This window comes from Lampetra fluviatilis, chromosome 18 (assembly GCF_964198595.1).
Source record: "Lampetra fluviatilis chromosome 18, kcLamFluv1.1, whole genome shotgun sequence".
Taxonomy (NCBI): Eukaryota; Metazoa; Chordata; class Hyperoartia; order Petromyzontiformes; family Petromyzontidae; genus Lampetra; species Lampetra fluviatilis.
The window spans coordinates 5,065,363-5,088,391 of record NC_136292.1 but is presented as its reverse complement, the minus strand read 5'-3'; the positions used below and the strand labels follow the sequence as shown (position 1 = coordinate 5,088,391).

Here is a 23,029-nt window from a genome sequence, read left to right as displayed (position 1 = left end):
TTTTATTTTACTTTTATTAATTAAAATGTTTTACCTACGTGACTTTACCGAAAAAACCCAAGAACACTGCCATAATCTCAGCTGCGTGACTGACCACCCCCGTCCCCCCCCCCCCCTCCCGAGTTACGTGGCCTTTGGTGGTCGTGGTCGTGCGTGCGTGCACAGGTGCTGGACGTGGGTCACTTCTTCGCGCAGAAGGTGGACGACAACTCGAAAGAGGTGCAGCACCTCGCCCAGCGGATCGGGGAGCGGCTCAAGCGGCCGCTGATGGCGCCGCCATCCCCGGGCGACCTCTGCCTCTCGCCGTACCCGGACGAGAAGAGCCAGGAGCTGTACCGTGCCCGCGTCATGCGCGTGCCCAACAGCCATACCGTCGAGGTCTTAATCAGCATCACGATGCCCCCCCCCCCTTGCCCCAACACCCGCCGTTCGCCACTAAGTGACGGTGACGTCACCACGGCGCCCGTGATAGGCCCAGGTCGAAGGCTCGCTGACAGGAGGTCACGGGACAGTCCCAGGTGCCGTGGTTTGGCTGACTGAGATGACTGGCAGATGATGCACCAGCTGTGCCCTCCACGGTGCCGCCCGGCACCCAGCCTCATGCCATGGCCCCCGTTCCCCACTCCTTCCTAGTTTGATTCCCGGCCACGGCTGACATCATTGGGAGAGTGATATATCTGAGCTGGTGCAGGACCCATCGCCGCCTCCCCTTCACCGACCACCACTGGACCAGCTTGGGAAAGTATGGTCAAATGACGACCAGTGACTTGGGTAGGCTCTCATCCAGCTGTCACTTGACACGACGCTGAAAGTTAGCGTTGTGTATCTGCCATTGAATTAATGAAGGGCTGAGGTGACCTTTAACTAAGTTCTAAACCAGAGGTGGGCGGCCGATGGTCTGCGGCCTGGAAACGTTCCGCAACTTCAGGACCCACGACCACTTGGAAACTGCCTGCAAATGATGCATATCCCTCGCAGCAAGCGTGTTAGCTGTGCTGATCTCGAGTACCAGAGTGATCACACTTGAGGACATTTTGCCCAAGGTATTTGAAAATACTCAAATACAAATTTTCAGGGGGGCGGGGGGGGGCACTTCCACCGATAAGACATCAGCATCACATTTTAAAAATCCGATTTGGCAGCACGATGATTCTGGGAGGTGTTTTCAAAATGTGTGTATTGTGGGGGGGTGGAGGGGGCGCGCGTCCGGGGCCGCACTAAAGGTCACTCGGGGGCTGCCATTGGGCCTTGCAATGACGAGCAGTGGCTGCAGCGCTCGGGTTTGTACGGCGCATTGTCGCACGCCCACTCTGCCGCGTTGAGTGATTTTGTCCTCCGCTGCCTGCAGGTGTTTTTTGTGGACTTTGGAAACACGAGGAATATCCCACTGCAGGACCTCAAGGAGCTTCCCCAGGACCTGAAGGATATGCCTTTCCAGGTCCTGCCGCGCGACGTGACGTGTGTGTTATTGTGCCAGTGATGATGACACCAGTGATGATTATCCGAACTGGTCCTGGGCTTACTCTAGGTCGACTCAGCCTAAATGAGTACCTGGTGTGGGTTGCAAACATTGCCACTGGGGAGACAAAGGTGGCCGGGCGTGGTGCTGGCCACCCAGCTCCTCGTGTGCCGTGCCAGCCTTCAGAGGTGCTCACTAACAGCACTTGCCCCAACAGTTTGTTAAGGCTATATGGGGGAGATCTTTGTCTTTTGTGTGTGACTGTGGGAAGCGGTTGTGTAGCGGTTAGTGCACTGCACTACGAACCTGACGACACGAGTTCGATTCCCATTCACGGCCAACACCAGTGACGATTATCCGAACCGGTCCCAGGCCTCAGCTCGGAAGACTTGGTGTAATAAACACCGCCTGCTCGGGGAGACAAAGGCGGCCGGGCGTGGTGCCTGGCCACCCACACCCCGTCTTGTGCCTCGCTAACAGCACTCGCCCCCAGCAGTATTCTTTTAAAGGCGTGAGACAAGGATAAGACGCGGGCAAAGTATAAACCCGACGTGCCGGGAGATCGGTGTTTTTTAAAGCGTTGACTGCCACGCTGGGTGCGTCGCAGATGGGGGGGGGGGTTATGAAGCCGCGTGAACCGCCAGGCACCCACCCCCCACCTCTACTGGCGTGCAGGCCATGGAGTGCATGCTGTGCGAGGTGCGGCCTTCGGCCTTGTCGCGCATCGCCGCCGGAGGCAGCTGGAGCGCCGACGCTCGCAGCTGGTTCAGCAAACAGACGCTGGAGAAGAACTTCTTCATGCAGGTGCGCGGCACCTCGTCTTAGTTGGGGAGGTTTGTGGGGCGTGGGGGGGCAGGTGGGAGGGGGAGGGTTTACTGTAACTTCACGACTGGGGAGATAAAGGCGGCCGGGACGTGGTGCTGTGGCCACGCACCAACCACCCCCCTCGTTTGGCCGTTTGGAAAACGACGCCCGTGCGATCGTCTTCTCCCGCTCTCTCGCCCTTTGTGTGCGGCATTTGCATGCGATGCAAAAATGACGCTGTGAATTCAAAGGCAGGCAGATATAATTAACATTTTTAGTTGAATTTCTTAAAATGTATTTGTATCTTCTCGTGTGATGCCCCAAAAGTATCTCCGTTGAAAATGATAGCGAAAAATCTGTTAACAGGACAATTGCGAGGTTTTGTGATTACAGGCACTCATCCGTCAATAGATTTGGCAAGCGGTAGCTGGACAGCAAGCGCTCGGATGAATCTGTCATGATTCGATTCGCAAATCGATTCAAATTTTTAAATCCTTTATATTAAGTTCGCTTGCTTGCTTGCACGCTTATGACCGTGCAAATCTTTCGGTCGTTTTTTAACCCACTTCCCTTGATCCAATCGAGCTGACATTTTGCACACAGACTTGTTGTGCGTGACAATTGATTTTCCTGAAAAAAATTCCTAAATTTTCTTCTTTTTAGGAAAAAAAAAAAATTCATATTTAATTTAAAATACCAATGTGATAAACTCTTACTCAAGAAAAACAGAAATGAATAATAAAATAAAACCGATGCCACGCATATAAAGGATTTATAGTGAAAAACGTATTTTTTACGGGTTAGTTTTTTACATTGCGGTGAACGGTAGCGCCTCTAGTGACCACAGTGGTGACGATTTACAACAACAACAAAAAATTAATTAACAAAAAAAATTCTCGGGACACACGTTACTCGATGCGTGTAACGATGAGCCTGGTGTAGATTTTAATGAATCGATGCATCGTCGCACTCAAAATTCCCAAACTTCATCAACCCACACTGTCCACCGTGGTCTAGCATGGTTAGATATCTCACGGGGGGCCCGCAAGGCGTAGATAGGCCGTCAAATAGCGGTGGATTGACAGGAACTTACTGTACATGTGTACGTGTGCACACCAATCGACGGATTGCCAAATGGCAATGCAGTAGTTGCAACTTGGAAAGGTATTTGGCAGGTGCTTTGTTTTTACCATTTCCTTGCCCTTTTTCGCCAGCGGTTACCTATGGATTTTGCATTCACCCCCTCCGATGAGCATTGTTGTCTACGTACGGCGCGAAAGAAGTTCAACGTACATAAATACAATACATTTTATTCGGAGTAATCGGCGAAATCTTTTCGTGATGAAACGGATGTTGCTCGTTCACGTTAGTTTATATAACCCCTCGCCCCCCTGCTACACCCGCCTGCACAAAGAGACTAAGGTCGCACCCGGCAAAAACTCCGGTTCCGATACCTTGAGTCCTCTCCGACAATGAATAAATCCCCCTTAAGTCCTCGCTCGCCGAGCCAAGCGGAATCGGCGGCTGTCCGTCGCGCGACTTGGCAACCCGGCGGCGGTGACGACGGCGGTGACGACGGCGCGTGCGGTGCCCGTGCGGAACGCGCAGGTTTTCTCCATGGAGCACGGCGTGCTGCGCGTTAGGCTGTCCGGCAGCAGGCCGTTGGAGGGGGCGGCGGCGGCGGCGTCCGGCACCGCGGTACCCAGCCAGCCGGCGGACGTGGGCAGGATGATGGTGGAGCTGGGGTTTGCCGAGCCCGCCGAGGAGGCCTTCGAGTCGAAGGTGAGCGCGACCGAGCGTGGATTTACGGTGGGGCGGCGGCGGCGGGGGGGGGGGATGATGGGATTTCGTGACGACGATATTTCGTAGGGGTATCTTTTTAATTTTAAAGGCGGCAACGGTGTCTGTGAGTGTGTGTGTATGTTGAACTTCTTTTGCCACCGTACGTAGCCGTCCGCGCTAATCGGAGGTGCGTTGGGAAGGACAACAAACTAAACAAGCAGAAAGCGGTTCGCGAAAAGTTGCGACTTGGAGAGAGAGTGGGCGTGTTCATCGAGCGTCACGTGACGATGGCCAGGTCTACCCACGAAAGGCTATCGTGACAAAAAAATGTACGAGTTTGAATAAAGATGCAGACTAAGGTTGTTTAGTAACGTTATTTCGAGGCTGCGGGGCACTGTGGAAGACCAAAACTGATAATTGGCCGTATCAATATGAAGGAATTGTTAGACTCCACGACCAACTGGCTGACCCGTAGAATGCTTTTGATTGGCCGTAGGCCACGTGTCGGCCAGCCAATCGGAACACTCCCGTTGCAGGGCGGGAGGGGAGTGTTCTGATTGGCCCTGCATCTCTCTACGACAGGCTCCTTACACTCGTTTGAAATTTTTTAAAATATATATTTAGTTCACTGTTGGATGATCCAATAATGTTGGGGGGGGGAGGGGGCGGGGGTGGAAACTGTGCACCCGTCACATCATCGTATTAAGAATTAAGAGTATGTGACAATGCATTAGTCGCCTAGACAAAGGGAGTTAGTAAATTAAATCCACACATTGAGGCCTGACTAAATTTCTACAGGTTGTCGTTGTCGACTAGCCTGAGGCTCTGACTAAAATAAAAAACGCCGATTACTTTAACACTGCGAGCCTCTGCCAAGGGCCATCGCTCACTGTGACGCACGTGTGTGCGTGTGTACGTGTGTGCATGTGTGCGTTAGTGCGTGTGTGTTGTGGGGAGCGGTAGTGTCACGGTTAGCGCTACGCTGCGCTATGAACCCGGCGACCCGGGTTCGATTCACGGCCAACACCCAGTGACGATTATCTGAACCGGTCCTGGGCCTCCCCTAGGTCGACTCAGCCTCAAATGAGTACCTGGTGCGGTGGGTAAACATCGCCACTGAGGAGACAAAGGCGGTCAGGCGTGGTGCTGGCCGCCCACCCCCTCGTGCGCCGTGCCGGCCTTCATGGGTGCTGCTCGCTAACGGCACTTGCCCCAACAGTCTGTTAAGGCTATACGGGGGATCTTTGTCTTTCATGAGTGCGGCCACAGAACTGTCGTCTATGTTCTGGTCGCCGGCGTTTTATTGTTAACCACCACCTGCTGGCTGGCTCATTGTTATGCCCCGGAGCACGGCGATAATCGGACCGCAGGGGTAGTGGTCATGCCGGGCTGGAAAACAGCACGGGATCCTAATGTGTGCGTCATCGCTGCCGGGTTTATAGAGTCACAAATGGCGCTCGAGGACGTCGAGTTGAAGAATTTTATATCATCGTCGTCGGTCATGGTCAGGGGTCGGCAACTGAAATAGCTTTAAGAGCCATTTTTTTTTCGAATAAAAAAAAAAACTAGCCGCAGTGCAATGTGAATACGAAGACGGTGGTGGCCCTTAATAAAATAACGACACGAAGCAGTCGTCAAGGAGCCGCAGGTTTTGCCCATCCCTGGTCGCGGTCTATCCACTTCTGGATGAAGTCCCCTGCTCCCAAGCCTCGCAGCTGCACGCGAGCTGCTTCAATCGCTCCGTCTCCGCGGTGGACGTTCCATCTCCTCTGCTGCCAGTCCATCATTATTCATTTCGATCGGCCATCATTTCTCCTGCCCAGGCCCACTTACTTTTTCTGAACGGTTTGATGCCATTAAGCTGCGTTTTCATATCCTCTGCACCCATTTTTTTTTTCTTTTTACTTATTATCTCTCGTTATACGCTAACGCGGACGCATTAAGTATCCTTTTCTCAAAAAATATCTGGAGACATTTCTCAATTTAATAAAACGGCAAAACGGCATTTAGCTGATAAAACATCTGCCCGCATTCTCCTTTTGAGACCTGGGTCTGTCGTTGGGTTGCATTCACAGGAGGCGGACGAGCCGCTCGCCACGTCCATCCACGAGCCGCGCTCGCTAACGATGCGCGTCACGCCTGAAACTCATTGACGTACGACGCAACATGAACCTGCCACGTGCGGGGGTTTATAACGTTAGCCGGGCGCGGCGGCGAGGATTAACGAACGCCAGGGTCACCCGCCTTCCCGTCGGAGGGTCACCGCGCGCGGAGGCGCCGTCCGCAGGCAGCCCGTTGCCGCTTTCTCTCTCTCTCTCGCTCTTTCTCCGTCGCGCCTTCAACTCCTCCGCTCGACGCCCGTCCGGCAGATTGGCAGGCGCGGCACGGCGCCTGCCGAAACCCCGCTGGAGAAAGGACGGTGTCGCAAAGCGCGCGGCACCTCGGCGGATCCGGAGAAGCTTTTTACAGCCACGTTGGCGCGCGAAGGATTCTTACGTTCTGCGAAGCCAAGTTTAAAGCGTTTATTATCCAAGAGGGGGAGTTGATCTCTTCTTGATTTTTTTTTTATCTCGGGTTTTTTTCTCGAGGGATCCGCTCATGCTGTACTGCATTTCAGTTAAAGTAGTGCCATTGTGTAGGCATGCTCCTTCCACCCCCCCTCCCCCCCCCCAAGTCATCTTTCCCCTGCAGAGCTTCACGATTCAAATCCAGTGGCCCTCCCAAACGCGCGCCTCCAGTGGCTGCAAGGTTCACGTAAATCACGTGGTAACGTGTGCGAGCTTTACGAAAAAAAATAAAAAATTTTCACGTGTGTGGTTATGCATGTATGCGTGTACGTTTAACGTCTTTCGCCACCGCACGTAAGCCAGCCGCGCTAATCGGAGGTGCGGTGGAAGGACAACAAGAATGAATATTAAACGACGAATCGATGCACATCTACACACGCCCAGTAGTTTCCCCTGCATAATTAAACGCCGCTTGTTTGATGTTTGTGTTACGTTTGCATCGATGCTACATGCCATTTAAATAATTTGTTTTACAGAGGTCACCGATTTCATCTCCCGGTGAAACAGTCGAAGCAGTTGAAGTTTTTTTTATCCCCTCCCCCACCAGCACCAGCACCACCTCTGTCCACCCAGCAGTATAAATGGGTAACACCACCGCAGTTGAGTCGGTGGGCAGGTCACGTGTGGTGGGCTGAAGTGTGGGGACTCCCATCTCTTCCAAGACTATTTAAACTAAACTATTTTAAAACGTTTATCTTTTACCACAACAAAGTTGCTTATTATCACGTGGAAATTTTCGCACCCATATATTCTAAACGCACACTTGTCAATGTCGAGGGAAAAACTGGAGGACCTGGAGAAAAATCCACACGACCACGGGGAGAACATGCAAACTCCAAATATACAGCAGGCGTCAGGGTTGGGATTTAACCCACGACCTCCTGTGTACCAGGCAAGGTAGTTAACATCTCACCACCTGACACCTGGGCAGCGTGGGAGATTAGGCCAAAATACCTTCTAGAAGGTCTCTCTAGCCCTCCCTCTATGGGGGGGGGGGTCCTTTTGCCAGCAGTGATGTGAGCTAGACATTGCAGGACTGCACCTTTGCCAAATCCCTATGTATTCGTGCCACAGCTCTCTCTGTGCCGCAACGGTCGGCTCTCGCCTTCATCTCCGTTCGTACGGCTGCTGATGTAGATGCAGAGCAACAACTAAAATTTCACATTCAGGTGGTCAAGCCAATAACTGCGTCAGGAGCAGCGGAGGAGCGTATCGCTGTGATGTCTTCTTCGTATTCGCGGATCGGGGCATTGCGTCGTTATACGTTGCTACGGTCTGTTCTGGATGACCGCAATCGCACACTGGAGAGTTTAAAATTTTCACATTTGTGCATCAGGTTTCCGCACGTGCCATGGTTTTTTGCGGATGCGATGTAGGGGTGGACCATGGGCTCTCGTCTGAATGCACGGAATAAAGTGCCGCGCGTTGATCGACCGATTTGGTGACCTGTCCGGCATATTCTTTTTTCTTTCAGCAAAACCACGAATTGCTGGAGGGCAAGTTCCCCGTCAACGTGGGCAACGCCCGGGCCTACCCGGAGGTGGCGGTGCGACCGATGGTGGACGGCGTGGACAACGTCTCGATGCGCTCCGTGTCAGCGTCGAGCCTTCATCGCGTGCGTGGTGCAGCACCATGGAGGGGGGGGGGTGGGGGGGGCTACGGGGGACGTAATTTTATCCGGGGCTCTCCCGGTCGAGATGCTGCTGCCCCACAGTGGTTTGAGGGAAGGGGGTTAGTGCGCTACTCAACTTGGAATTCAGAAGGTAGCACGCCGGTCTGCAATACGTTGAGACCTGATGGTGCACCGTGCGTGTTTTTAAATCTCTCCCCTGCACTCTCCACCCGCAGTATCAAAGGGTGTGGGGTAACGTGTGGTTACTCCCACCCACCTCTTCTAAAGATGCCATCTTACAAGGTGCCACTTGTATAACCACTGGGTGGACAGATGCAGTGTTGAGCGGCAGTGGTATTTAGATGCTTTATGAACCCCGGTTGCATCAGGGCTTCTGTTGGGTCAGTTCGAACTTTAAAAAAAAAAAATTGTAATCTTTTTACAAACACTCTGATATGGTACTAGGACCTACATAAAACACCAGCAGTGGCCTGCAACAGTATATGCGTTTAGAGTATTTGGCTGCTAGAAATGTCAATGCGATAAGCCACTTTGTTGAACCATCCTTTGTGGCCTGGAATGCTTTGGAAAAATAACTTTATAGCTTCTGGCCTTACGTGGTGAAATAAAACTAAAAATAATGTTTATAATCGAGGGAGAACGCGAGCTGCTCCGTTCCGTTCCTGAAGTGGCATCCAGCACGTGGAGCGAAACGACGGACATGGAAACGGAACAACACAAACCGAAAACACATCGCAGAGCCCCACTGCGCAGCACAACCGCGACAACTTATTGCTGCCCCTCGGCATACGGACATTATATATCGTGATCGAGTAGCTGGGATAGATTATTTTATTAAGTCGACAACAGGTGGCACGTATTACCAGTGTAATACAGCGTGATCATAATCGCGAATCGGACACGTTGGTTGATCAAAAACCCGGAAGGAGTGGAGCCAGGCATCAAAAAGTCCCTCGTACTCAGCCTGAACAGGAGAGGGCCTGAACAGGTGAGCTTTAATAGGTGATTCTGAATAAGTGAGCCAGACAGGTGAGAGCCTGGATAAGTGAGAAACTGGACGCGTGAGAACCTGAACAGGTGAGAACCTGAACAGGTGAGAACCTGTCCAGCCAAGAGGCTGGACAGATAAGAACCTACATAGGTTAGCGTTAACAGATGAGCCTAAACAGGTGAGAGCCTGGACAGGTTTAAGCCCGAACAGATGAGTGCCTGGACAGGTGAGAGCCTGAATGGGTAAGAGCCTGGACAGTTGAGTGCCTTGAGCTGCTGCATGAAGGTGAATGATGGTGCTTGGATGCTGCTGCTGCTGTGGATGTGCAGTGGAAGAGAGAGTTCCAGATGGCTGCCCGTGCAGCTTCGGAGAACCGCCGCCCATCCATGGATGGCCGTGGGTTCTGGGGACGACGAGCAGATTTTTAGACGTGCTCTTGACGAGTCGATAAGAGTTGGGATTCGAGTGACGAAGCTAAGCGGCCGTCCTACCTTGACAGGTGTTACATTTCGATTTAAAGCTCTCGTGACTGCAGGGATTCATCTTCTTGGTTCTTTCGGTAAAGTCACGTAGAAGGGAAATAATAAAATAATAAACATTTTACATAATAAAATCATTCTCAGAATTATAAAAAAAAAATTTCTCACTGAATTTTATTGTTTTATTTTTATTATTTTATTATTTTCCTTCTACGTGACTTTACCGAAAGAACCAAGAAGATGAATCCCTGCAGTCACGAAAGCTTTAAATCGAAAGTTGTTGTTGTTGTGCCTTTGCTCGAGGCCAGGGGGGGTTGGCCACCTGCGGGCTCCGTGAGCTGGAACTGCCTCGTGAGAGATTCTTTGGTTCTTTCGGTAAAGTCACGTAGGTAGAACAAATAATAGATCACGACGTTTCGGTCGCAACACAAGCGTCCGTCTTCAGGTGTGTGTGTATATTCGCGCGCTGCGCTATGAACCTGGCGACCCGGGTTCGATTCCCGCTCACGGCCAACACCAGTGACGATTATTGTTTTTTCACTTGGGTTCGTCTCATTCTGGCTCTTGAGAGTTCAAAGTTTGGGTTTGATTCAGATGCATTGAGCGGCCCTTTGGAGGGGAAGGCAGATATGTGACAAGGTCGGATATGTGAACAACATCTTTAGAAAATGGCCATTACACCGTCACGCGCGAATACTGCACTGGGTTGTGGTCGGCTAATTTGTCAGGGCAGATCTGTGACCGATAAATATACAATGGTTGTATTGTATTTAGAAGTGGCCCTGGTATTGACACGCAGGCTTATCTAGCAAAATCCACTCTTGAGAGATTTATTTTGTATTTTTTGCAGAGGACAGACTCTGGACCCATCTGCCTTGTCGGAAAATTACCATACTCGGGAATACCGACAAAGAAAATGCCTTGACCGCGTGTTGGAGTGAACAGAGTTCTCTCTTTCCCAGGTGCTGCACGGGCCGATAAGTTCCTACGAGATGAGATTCTGCAGCATGACCAACATGGGCCGACTGAGGTAGCTGAGAAACCGGGCTTGGGCGCAATGTTATTTTTTGATGATGCGATGTTAGGTTTAACTTGACCGCGTAGGTTTTCGCAGCCAATCTAAAGATGCGCAATAAATTCTTTTAGATGAGGCCAACACTTAACGAGGTGGCCAAGCAAGTGAAATTGTCACGCAGTGTACAAATAAAAGATGCTTGGCATAGTTTCAAGCGAATCATCGCTGTATCCAACTGCTAAATTTGTCTGCGAGTGAGCTGAAACAATCGTACTTCGCGCGTCGTTAAAACGCTTGTGCAGCGCGTGACAATTTAATATGTTTGGCTGTGTCAGGCGGCGGGGGGGGGGGAGGGCCTTGTGACAGAAATTTTTACCGGATCGTTATGTGGTCTCTCCCCAAAAATCAGTTTGGGATTATATTAATTTCGGCAACAGGGCAACAAGACTTTGTATTTCCGCAATTCGTACACAATATTTCACCTCATTTTGCACAATTTCCTGTGAAATTGTATTCCGGGCGAGTTGCGGTCGCGGCTGGAGAAGAACCACCCCTGACGTGGTTTGCCGGGGTGTGACTTGCGCGCAGGTCGGTGCGCGTGGGGAACATGAGCGTCAACTCCGTGGCGGTCAACGACGAGCCACAGGACTCTCACGATCGGCTCCTGGTTGCCGCCTCCGTCAACGTCAACCAATCGGGTACCAGACGCCCGCCCCCACCCCCCTTTTGTCTCCCTCGTGGCGATGTTTGCACACCGTACCAGGTGCTTATTTGAGGTAGAGTCGGCCTAGGGGAGGCCCAGGACCGGTTCAGATAATCGTCACTGCTGTTGGCCGGGAGCGGGAATCGAACTCGGGTCGCCCGGTTCATAGCGCAGCGCTCTAACCACTACACTTCCGCCACCTCCCTCCCCCACCCCGAACCAAAGACTTAATTTTTCCAAGCCTAGCCAAGAGCTCTCCCCTTACACGGGCGCTTTTCCACTGGACGTTTGCCGAGCCAGGCCCCTGAACCAAAGCGTAATGTTTGCTGGGCCTCGCGAAGACATGTGAATTTGGTTCGGGGCCAAGCAGGGCCAGGGCGTACGGTTGGAACGTTTTCGGAGTCGGTTTGTACGCTTGAACGCGCGAAGTAGGCGGCACGGACTCGGGTTCTGTCGCGAGGAAAAAAACAACGTGGCACGTCGGACTCTTAGGCTGCTCTGAATTTCCACGTGATCAGCCGCTTTGTTGAGCTTTCAATTTTGATAGCCATGTCGCTTCTGAAAAAGAGCTACATAGCTCAGTGGGCCTTACATCGTAACATAAAAAAATAGTTTAATACTTTTTTCGCTGTTGTGTAACGTTGTCGCTCGTCGACAGGGTCGACTATCCTGCTGCGCGACACGACGCTGATGCCGTCGATCCATGGCCTGCCGGCCATTTTGTGCCTGATCTTCACGCCCGTCATGGAGTTGAGGTAACCTCGGCGACATTTCAAGCTGGTGGGGGGTAGTGAGGGGAGAGGTGACAGTTGTGTTTTGTTGGTGACTCCGCATCTCGGCACCAAGGCGGCGTGTGAGTGGCGCCCGTGTGTGGACGCCTCGGTTTGAGGAAACTGCGTTCGTATTCAAAGTAGTTTCCTCTGCTGCTTGTATCCTGTTTTGCTGTACCGAGACAGTGGTGGGAAATTCCACATTCCAATGGTTGGGGACGAGTTGTTCCTTAAGACAGTGTTTTTGGGCGAGGCCCCCGTGGTAGTGGTTTCTATGCCAAAATTCTCATCGTTAACCCTCCACCAGCCGACAAGATGGTCACGACATTATTATTATTATTTACACGCGCCGATGTGTCTTGGTGAAAATGTGCGACCGATAAAGCTTCTCACCCCCCGGTGGCTTAGGAATTTCCACGACCGAATTTCACATCGACGTGCGGAGGCATTTCCCTCAGCCCTGCGATGAGCTGCTGCCAGGTCGTGAACTTGGAAACGAATGGTGTTGTCGGCTTAATGACGAGAATAGTGGCAATTAACACTACCGCATGGCCTCGCCAAAAATAAATTACGACGTAAATCTACCGTTTAAGACAATTGCTATTGACGTATTCAAAAATAGCACACTTGAAGCTGGATACAAGCACAGTCCTGACTTAAGCAACACATGTTTACATCACACTGGTGGAGTGGCGGGGGGGGGGCATGCTGAACAACCCGAATGCAGTACACATCGGAGAGCTAAATCGGCTCGATTAAAATCGTAATTCGTCGCGCGTAACCAGCAAAGTGTCGAGGAATGTTTGGTTACCCGCAGTGGTGCGGGGGAGGTTCACCGTCGACGGAACAGCTTCTCAAAACTGTACTTTGAAAGCACGTTCGAGCAAGTTACCGCATTTTATCATTTATTATTCCATCTGCACGCGGCGGCATTGGGGAAGTATCTTTGGAACAGGTGTCGTCCGTTCGTGTTGGCTTATTAAGCCTAGGGGACACGAGGAAACCTGTCTCCAGGAACCTGTCTGTGCAAAGATTGTCTGCAGATACATTACGGGAAAGCATTGTGAGGAAACTTTTTCAAGACTCCTCCGTGTGCATTGTCGCCCGATCCACGACTCGCACTCGCAGAGTGTTTCTGTCATGGGTTCGCACACTTGGATTGTAAGGCAGAAGTCACCCGGTTCAGTCGTTTGAAACAATGGTGCGAAAGTCTTAAACGCCTCTTCGCTCAGCAGTATAGCTGGGTAAGCCACTGTTGGTCGATCGGCAGTTCGCGTGTGTGGGATAAAGTTCTCCCACTTCTTTCAAGATGTCCGGCCGGCGTGAAAGAGTAGGCCAAACTACCCCTTTCAGAGGGACTTTCTGGAACCTCCACTCGTAGAGATCCTCTAGCACAGGGGTGGCCAACCTCTAACAGAGCCAAAGAAGTACCCACGAGTTTTGCAAAGAGCCAGGTGTGTGTGTATATATAAGTGCATATATATTGACAGTTTTCGGCACAGCACGCGAGACATTAATTATTCTTTGCTACTCCTGTGATGGTTACGCTCTACGTTACATCCCTTCGATAGAGCCGCATGCGGTGGATTTAAAAAAAGAAATGCGTGCAGCTCGGGGAGAGACGCCAGTCGGCCACCGCTGCTCTAGCGCTCGAGTCGAGCGATACATTTCAGGGTTGCCACCCTGAATTTGCGCCTCGTCGTTTTTTTTTTTCGAGGAAGGTTCACTCCTGGATCCTCTCCACCGGGACCGGCGCTCTTGGGGGTTGTTGGCAGTGCGAATTTCCAAACCCAAGCCACCGAATCTGGGATGAGCTGTGTGTGTCTGTGCGTGGCAGACGAGAGCCATTCCAGCAGCAGTGGCGTGAGCAAGCGATTGAAGGGTTGCACCTTTAAGTTTCGGTCGAACTCTGCCCCCCCAACACCCTCCTCCCACCGCTCCAAATACAAAGATCCCCGTATAGCCTTAACAGACTGTTGGGGCAAGTACTGTTAGTGAGTAGCACATATGAAGGCCGGAACGGCACACGAGGGGGTGGGTGGCCAACACCACGCCCGGCCGCCTTTGTCTCCCCTGTGGCGATGTTTACACATCGCACCAGTTACTCATTTGAGGCTGAGTCGACCTAGGGGAGGCCCAGGACCGGTTCAGGTAATCGTCATGGGTGTTGGCCGTGAGCGGGAATTGAACTCGGGTCGCCAGGTTCGTAGCGCAGCGTAGCGCTAACCGCAACACTACCGCTCCCCCCCCCTCGCCCCCCTCACCCCCCTCACACTCCCATAACAGACGGGACTACAGCAGGTCACGCTACACGGGGGCTCTGTGTGGCCTGGGCTGGGACCCCCAGACGGGAGAGGCCATCTTCACGGACCATGACATGGAGGTCACCTTCGACACTTCCTTCGACATGGACGACATCATCATGGTACCTGCCGCTCGACAAAAATTATTGCACGGAATTAAAAATGGGTAATATCGAGTTCTAATCTAGTCGTGTCACCGATGGCAAGTGATGCGGTTATTCTGACTTGCTGGATTTTTATTCTGGCGTCAAAGATCTTGTTCTTTCAAGCAAAACGTCATATCTGGCACGATGTTATTTTCCTCGCCTGGTTTGCAGGAGGTCAGGGGTTCGATCCCAACCCTGTGACACCTGTATATTTGTAGTTTGCATGTCTCTCTCCCCGTGGTCGCTTACATTTTTTTTTTCTTCGGGTCCTCCGGTTTTTCCCTCCACATTAGAAGCTTGCGTTTAGATTATTTAGATGATTTGGCTGCGATACATTTCCACGTGATGAGCCACTTCGTTGAGCTACCGTTTGTGGCCAGGTCGTTTCTGAAAAAAGAAGCTAATAGTTCAGTGGACTATATACCGTTCCTATGCTTTGCACTCCTATCGTGTTTTCATATTTTTTATTGTCGTAACTATCTGACCTGCCTCTACTGGACGTCTGTATTAGAAAGAAAGCTTTATAGCTCATCGGATTCCTCCAGTATAAATAAAGGTTCTGATTCCCATACATTTTGTTGTGAGCATTGTACACCACGTGACAATTTTATTTGTTCGACTGTGCGAGGTGGTGGAGGGTCTTGACACGAAAACATGACGAGATCGTTATGTGGCCTAACCGAAAAAAAATCAACGAGGAATCTACTTTTCTGAACTATATTTGATTGGCATTTAGTTCCCGAATATTCGTTCCTCTTGCTCTCTCGGTGTAATTCTCAGTGTGCGGTGTCTCTCTTCTTCCTCTGCGCGTTCATCAGCCTCCGTTCCACGGTCGGGTTGATCCTAAGTCAACAGGTTAATGTGTTGGTTTTAAGATGCAGGTGTGCGAGTGTGTTTAGTGTAATTTGTATCGCTTTGCTTTAAATATTTACCCAGGATTCGAAGCCTAGACGGCATCTCTTTAACAATGTCGATCTGACAACACAAACAACAGTGGATTTCACGGTGGGGTTTAATAAGAGAGGCCTGTCTTGGAAGTCAACGAACCAAAGCAATTGACTCACGGACGACACGAATTCACGAGCGGGGGATGTTTGATTAAAAAAAACAATGCCAGGAATTAATATTAATTTTTGCAGAGGCGACGCAAGTGAATGTGTACAATGCAGTCAACTCTCGCTCGTTTTTAGCGACACGAGTCACTCTCGCGAACGAGGCCATCGATGGATCCCATCGGCTTCTGTGACCCGGCTGAACGAAGCCAAACGTGAAAACGACGAGACAAAAAAATTAAGATCTCCGGTTTCGTTTCAACAGACGTTTACGAAACGAACGCGACGGGAGTGTCGCGATGGCCTCGACTTCCTCCCCCCCCCAGAGGTCGCAAACGGGTTTTGATTCCTTACCCGTACCCGGCCGCACCAGGGTCGCAATCGGGTACCCGTACCCTACCCGATACCCGGCTACCCGTACCCGGCCGGGTATCGGGTAGGGTACGGGTACCCGATTGCGACCTCTGGGATGAAGCCATGTTGCAGGCGCGGGTGGGTTGATTCTAGGAACTTGAATTGTGAGAAGAGACAAGACGTTGGGAAATGAGTGACAAACGGTGACTCACCAGTGACTCACGGCCTACCCGTACCCGGCCGCACCAGGGTCGCAAACGGGTACCCGTACCCGGCCAGGTACGGGTAGCCGGGTATCGGGTAGGGTACGGGTATCGGGTACCCGGTTGCAACCTCTGTGCTCCCCCCCCCTCCACCCACCTCCCGTGCCTCAGATCAACTCGCTGCGCATGGCCATCAACGTGATGATGGCGGAGGACGAGGAGACGGCGCAGTGGAGCCAGGTGGCGGTTCGCCGCCTGCAGCAACGCACACGGAGCCGCCTGCTCGAGTGAGTGACGAGGACGGTGGGGTGGGGTTGGTGGCTCACGAATATGTGGGGAGGGAACGCTTCGTCTCGTAACCTCACCCTGAAATAGATCTCCAGCAACGTGTTCTTTTCGAGTTGTGCCGCGTGTCGTTCGGCGCGATGTCCGACGTATGGGCACCCCCCCCCCCACCGCCCTTTAAGATAGCCACGGCTCTAAATGTGACTCTAAATGTCTCATTCGCCACGCGGGCAAACCGCGCGCTCATCGGGCTTGCTTACAATTTCCATACTCTTTGGTTCTTTCGGTAAAGTCACGTAGGTGAAAATAAAAATAAGAATTTAAAAAAATGAAAAGAACTAAAAAAAATGTATTATTTTTCTTTTCACCTACGTGACTTTACCGAAAGAAGCAAAGAGTATGGATCCTTGCAGTCACGAAAACTTCTAATCTAGAATTAGAATTTCCGCTCGCGAATGCCGTAGTCGACGGATCCTTCCGTGAGACGTGCGCATTTGGTTTGATGTGGACGATCGTTGCTTTCGTGTGAGACTCGACCCCAGACAGCGATGGTCGGGGGGGGGGGGGTAGGTTCTGCATTGGGCTCGGACCGACCAGGTGCTCGTTTGGGATATTGGTGTTCGTCCCAATCTGTGTCGCCTCTTGTCCATGGGTGCCAAAGGCCCTGACGGGTTAGAATCACTCGCCCACGACTGTTGGTGACCTGTGCGTGGGAGGGGATCCGTGCCACGGGGGGGAGGGGGGGGAGTCGCGTCATCGGGCACGCGAGCGTCGCCCAGTGTCGCCACTTCCTCCGACTAGAACGACGGCTGTGCCTACGTAGACGTCGGACGTGCAGCCACCCGTCAGACATGTCCAAAACATGTTGGGACATGTTTTGGACAAGTCCATTCACAAGCGGGGTAGTTTCTTTTTATAGTGTCTCTCGTACATCGCAAAGCCACGTACAAGAATGTATGATGAATATACTTCCTCGTGTAGGTTCATTCCATCCTCGTATCTCCTAATAAGGGCAGACATCGGAAGCGCAGGAATTGTTTTTTAAACGCGCTACGAAAACAGTGTTTTCTAAATTGTACTCTGCATTGAGATTATTAAAATCTGTAAATGATGAGAAAAGCCATCAGAACAGGATAGTCGGTGCAGGCCAGGAAAGTTTGAAACAACACAGAAACGCGTTGTATTATGCCACAGCCACCAGCAGTTCCTGATGAACTCTGAAGCTTCAATTATTACGTGATGGCCACGGTAAAATTCATAATTAACGTTTTTTTGGGTTTAGATCGCGTTATTTATAAATGTGTCGTAACCCTCCACCACCCGACACGGCCAATCAGTAAAAAAGTGTCACGTTGACAAAAGACAAATAGTTCACTGCTTTAGCCCACCGGTGTGTTGAAGCGTGAAACCACAACATTTACAATTTGAGTACGACGTTTCGCTGGTAATTGCAATTACCAGCGAAACGTCGTACTCAAATTGTTGTGCACCACCTCACGCAGCGTACAGAGAGAATATAACGTGTTTAATCGTCTACGTTCGTTCGCCTGGTTATTATTTAATTACGTAAATGTCAAAAGCATGACTTTTGGCAGTGGAACTTTTTAAGGACTTCCACGTTCACACAAACCATTCGCATTTCGATCAAGTAATGCCGTCGTACTTATATCGCCATTAAACTCCAGTAGCAATGTTCCCTTCGATAGATCCCAAACTCCGCATTAAAAAAAAAAAACATTCTGACAGAGCATCATCGGACTGACATTTTTTTATGACCCCCCCCCCCCCCCACATATTTGTGTATTTATAACTTTTGTAGAGCATCACATTCTCACCCCACTCCCTGTTGAAACCTGCCCAACACGTCCGTGGGACATATCGCTTGGCACACCTCTGCAAGTTGTTATTTTTAGCTTGTGGTAATCGCCTTGAATGCTTAATGGCATTGTAACCTCTCGGCGCAACGGCAGTAATTCCTGGAGGCATTAGGGACCACGATAGATTTTTCTTTTTATTTCCTAAGCTGTAAAAAAAAAATAAAAAGGCGGCTCGCGATCGCCGTCTTGATTTACGACGCCGTGCGTGTCGCCGTGATGGTTGGTGGCGCCCCACGCGTGGTGGTAAACGCACGCCGTGCTACCAACGCCGCAAGCGAGGTTCAATTCCCGGCCACGGGTAACGTCGGTGACGACCGTTACATCTGGATGGGTCCCGGTCCTTCCCGAGCCTTGTGTGCGGAACAATCGGCGCGAGGGAGACGAACGCAGCCGGGATTAACTGGTCCTGGCGTACACGACTCATCCCCCCCCTCCCCCCCCCCATCCTGTGCCGTGCCGGTCTACACACGTGCCCGCTGGCCCCAACTCAATCTGCGGCACCACTTGCCTGCCCCCCCCCACCCTCGCCGCCCCCCCCCCCCCCGTCATGGGAGCGTTTAAGGGCCGTGCGGGTGATGTTCGCGTCTGCCCGTTGTGCGCAGTCTCTTCTTCAATAAGCACTCCAGGAAGCCGATGGAGCCGTTCTTGTACAACTCGCCGTACTGCTGGAATCAGGTGAGGATGAAATGGGGTGGGGGGGGGGGGGTCGCACACGTCCACGGGGGGAGGGGGGTGAAGGGGGGGGTGAAGAAGGGGGGGAGGGGAAGAGGGGGGGGGTGAAGAGGGGGGGGGTGAAGAAGGGGGGGGGTGAAGAGGGGGGGAGGTGAAGAAGGGGGGGGGTGAAGAAGGGGGGGAGGGGAAGAGGGGGGGGGGGGTGAAGAGGGGGGGGGTGAAGAAGGGGGGGGTGAAGAGGGGGGGAGGTGAAGAAGGGGGGGGGGTGCACATGCGTGACATCACTTGCCGAAGCGCGGCACTCTGGCAGGTAGCTGATCCGGCCGACGACCCATTGGGCTGAAACCGCCGGCTGCTCGCGATGATAGATAGCATCGTCGTGTTGAGAATGTGAGGGGGTGGTGCTGGGGGGGGTGTGGCGGGGGCAGGGGGGGGGGCAGGCACAGGCAGCAGCAGCAGCAACGATGTGAGATTTTCGGGGCTAACGAAACCTGTTGAGCTGCTTAAGCTGCGATGAAACATTGAACGAGGAGTTTGAAGCGCCGCGTGTGTGCAGCGCTGGACAGCCAGCGGAATTCCGCCCCACCCCTACTGGACATCTGTGAAAAAGAGCTTCATAGCTCATCGGATTCCTCCAGTATACATACACATTCCGATTCTGAATTCCAATCGTGTTACATCTCCGCCACACCCCCCCCCACCCCCTGCACCACCCACCGTGCATGCTCTAGCGCCTTCCCCCCCCCTCCTTCTCCCCTCTTGGCAGATCCCCCCGGACGAGCTGTTGCCGTACAGCGACGAGGACGAGATCGGCAACTGCCAGCTGTACCAACTGCACAAGTCGGTGCTGCTGAACGTCCGCTGCCCCAGCGACGATGGCGAGCCGCGCTAAGAGGGGAGAGCGGCGCGCGCGGCTTTCACGCGCACGTGCGCTTGCTCCGGCGAGACTCTCGGTCATCCGTCGGCACGTTTGCGCGCGTGCGGACTCGCTCGCCGTTGCGCCCACCGTCGCCACTGCAGTGAGGCGCCGATAATTATAATTCCGGGTTGCCCATTCGCCCGTTTCTCTCACTCGTGGTCTGAAAAAAAAAATCTTAACCGTCACCTTTACGTTGTGTCTTTCGCGCAAATTGCACCTCGCAATTGCTGAGGAATCGCAGACAAAGACGGAAGGCTGCCAGGTGGTGAGCCGGCGCCAATAATTGCTCTGCAGTTCTCTTGACGTTAAGATGTTTTCAGCCAGTTCGTGTTGATACATGTGGGAGGAAACCAAAGTATCCGGAAAGAAAAAAAAACCGTGCATGCGAGGGTGCTGTGCCACATTCTGTATTGCACCTCGATGCCCAAGGGATAGACAGTTTCACAACATTTGTCTGATCCACCAACCCTCTCGCTGCCTCCACAGTACTGGATTATAGACAACGTGCTTAGCGTGACTTCCCCATGCAGCACCGTCTCATCTCACCCAACGATCTCCTCTCGCCCAACTACGCGCACGACAATCCGAAGTCCACAGCGTAAAGGATGAAAAGTGTTTCGTTTCCGATACGTTCAAAGTGTTATATTATTACAAACAGTGTTGCATATTAGGACAACTTTGTATTTTTTCTCAGGAAAATTCAAGTTGAACGTCTGTTCTACTTGATAGGAAAAAATATAATTTTTATTGAAGTCGGTTTTAGATGGGCGGATTTGACGATACCTTAAATCGCGTTGTAAGCGCACGAGGATTTGTTTACTTTGTTAATCGAGCAATCTCGGGGTTGGGGAAGCGCGGTGGCGTAATGGGTTCGCAGACCGCGCGGTGAACCCAGCAGCCGGAGTTCGATTCACGGCCACAGCTATCTGAATCCCAGTAGCTGGGCCTCCACCAACCCGCACTGACCGGCGTGGTGAAGTATGGTCACACGATCCACGCGACCGACCGAGGTTACGCGGAGGCGGAGGAGGAGGAGGAGGAAGGGGGAGGGTCGGCAAATGCTGCGCTGCAGCTAGTTTTATTTACCAGGGTCTCTACGTGATTACATTGTCAGTTTAATCTTGGAGGCGGGAAAAGCATCTCGACAATTTCTTGTTCCTGTTGTCATTTCTGGATTCTTGACACGCGTGACTCTTTTGTCCATCGAGAATGGTGTCGGACGTCATCGCGGGTGCAGAACCTACAGCGCTTGTTAACAACGCGCCTCTAGTTGCTGCCGCTGCTGCTGGTGCCGCCGTTGTTGCATAAAGCATTCCACACATTTTCCTTGGAGATAATATTTGTTTTACATTTTGAGGCCTTTTACCGTTTGACCCTCGGAAGGTATTTGTGCCGCGTTCAATGACGCGTTCGTCGGTTTCACATTGTGGCATTTTTGCTGCACCGTGACCTCGACCCCCGTGCTGCCGCCAAGCCAAATCGCAGCTGGGTAACAAAGCCACGACAACAAAAACACAAATCTTTGGCACGTGTTTGTCTTCACCTTGCTGCAGAGGATCGCATACATATCAACCCACACGGTTTAACCGGATTCTTGTACAGGGAAATTGAGTTTTCAGGTCCATACAGCGTACAGCCGTTTCAATGCGGGCAAAAAATACTGTTGGTGTCTATTTGTTTGTGTTTCTCCCTTGTGATGGGACTTTGTAGGATGAACGTTGAGATGTATAAGGGGCACGGGGTGACCAATAAGGTCTGAATTTGTCTGTAATAAGGTTCGGGCACTGATGAGGGTTTTACAGGTATGGGATCGTCAGCTCGGTTGTGTGCGTGCGATCACTTTACACACGGCCTGTCCACTTTTATTCACACGTGCGCTTATGGCCATCACCCAACCACCTTACCCCCCCCCCTCCCTGCAATACCAGCGACGGGGTGATGTTATGGTTTTTTTCCCCCACTGGGTTGTTTTCTTCTCTGCAACGGTTGGCCCTTGCTGCGAAACTCCGTGCGGCGAAATGTTGAGATTATTGAACGGCGTTCGCATCAACTTGCACCGGAATAAAGACGGCGAGAAACGCGCGATCGTCATTCTCACAAGTGTCTTATCCTGAGCACGACGGGCGGAGGGGTTGTGAGCGAGTCTGGTTCTGTGCGGTGTTTGCGTTCGAAGCAAATATTGACGTGGTACACGTGCGTGTGTGTGTGTAGTTGTATGTGTGTGTGTAGTTTTATGTGTGTGTGTAGTTTTATGTGTGTGTGTAGTTTTATGTGTGTGTGTACTGGGGAGCGGTAGTGTGGCGGTTAGCGCGCTGCGCTACGAACCCGGCCACCCGAGTTCGATTCCCGTTCACGGCCAGTGACGATTATATGAACCGGTCCTGGACCTCCGATAGGTCGACTCGGCCTCAAATGAGTACGCGGTGCGGTGTTGTGTGTGGTGCTGGCCACCCACCCCCTCGTGTGCCGTTCCTACCTTCATAGGTGCTACTCGCTAACAGCACTTGCCCCAACAGTCTGTTAAGGCTACACGGGGGATCTGTGTGTGTGTACTGCGAGGAGGCAGGTGGCCAGTGTTGGGTTTCGCTCGTCAGGAGGAAGCCGCCAGACGTTCGAAATCCCAAGACAGACGCCCCGGCCGCTGTGGGTGTTTAGCCTCTGGTTGTTGTACTTTAGTACAAAGACGGACACTGCATCGTGCGCTTCTGCGACCGTCTGGAGGGAGAACGCTCTTCCCATATTTAGGAAGCCACTGGAGCTGTGGACTTTTACATGATCTCGATTGAAAAGTCGCTTCTTCTTTAGAACTGCTTTTTTTTCTGCGTGTTTAGTTTGGTGCGCTGCCGCCGCACCGCCGATGAGCACGCTTGGCTACGTACGGTGCGAAAGAAGTTCAACACACATCGTCCGGTTGTTCATGGTGAAGACAACAAGGCTGACCGCAAAGGTCCAGTGACACAATCGCCCGTGCAAGGCGCGTGGCGTTGTCACCGCTTGATAGTCACGGGTTCAGAG

General features: G+C 52.0%; 1 protein-coding gene across 1 annotated transcript in view; it reads left to right on the top strand.

Annotated features, from left to right (window-relative positions):
* Window positions 1-22,051, top strand: part of TDRD9 (tudor domain containing 9) — a 66,896-nt gene extending 44,845 nt beyond the window's left edge. Inside the window, exons 26-37 of the mRNA XM_078864251.1 lie at window positions 166-378; window positions 1,349-1,438; window positions 2,135-2,263; window positions 3,872-4,045; window positions 8,087-8,227; window positions 10,678-10,745; window positions 11,319-11,428; window positions 12,092-12,188; window positions 14,490-14,628; window positions 16,433-16,548; window positions 19,026-19,098; window positions 19,862-22,051. Coding sequence (XP_078720377.1) covers window positions 166-378; window positions 1,349-1,438; window positions 2,135-2,263; window positions 3,872-4,045; window positions 8,087-8,227; window positions 10,678-10,745; window positions 11,319-11,428; window positions 12,092-12,188; window positions 14,490-14,628; window positions 16,433-16,548; window positions 19,026-19,098; window positions 19,862-19,987 — 1,476 coding nt within the window. The 3' untranslated portion in view covers window positions 19,988-22,051. The remainder of the gene's footprint in view (window positions 1-165; window positions 379-1,348; window positions 1,439-2,134; window positions 2,264-3,871; window positions 4,046-8,086; window positions 8,228-10,677; window positions 10,746-11,318; window positions 11,429-12,091; window positions 12,189-14,489; window positions 14,629-16,432; window positions 16,549-19,025; window positions 19,099-19,861) is intronic.
* Window positions 22,052-23,029: the final 978 nt, after the last annotated feature.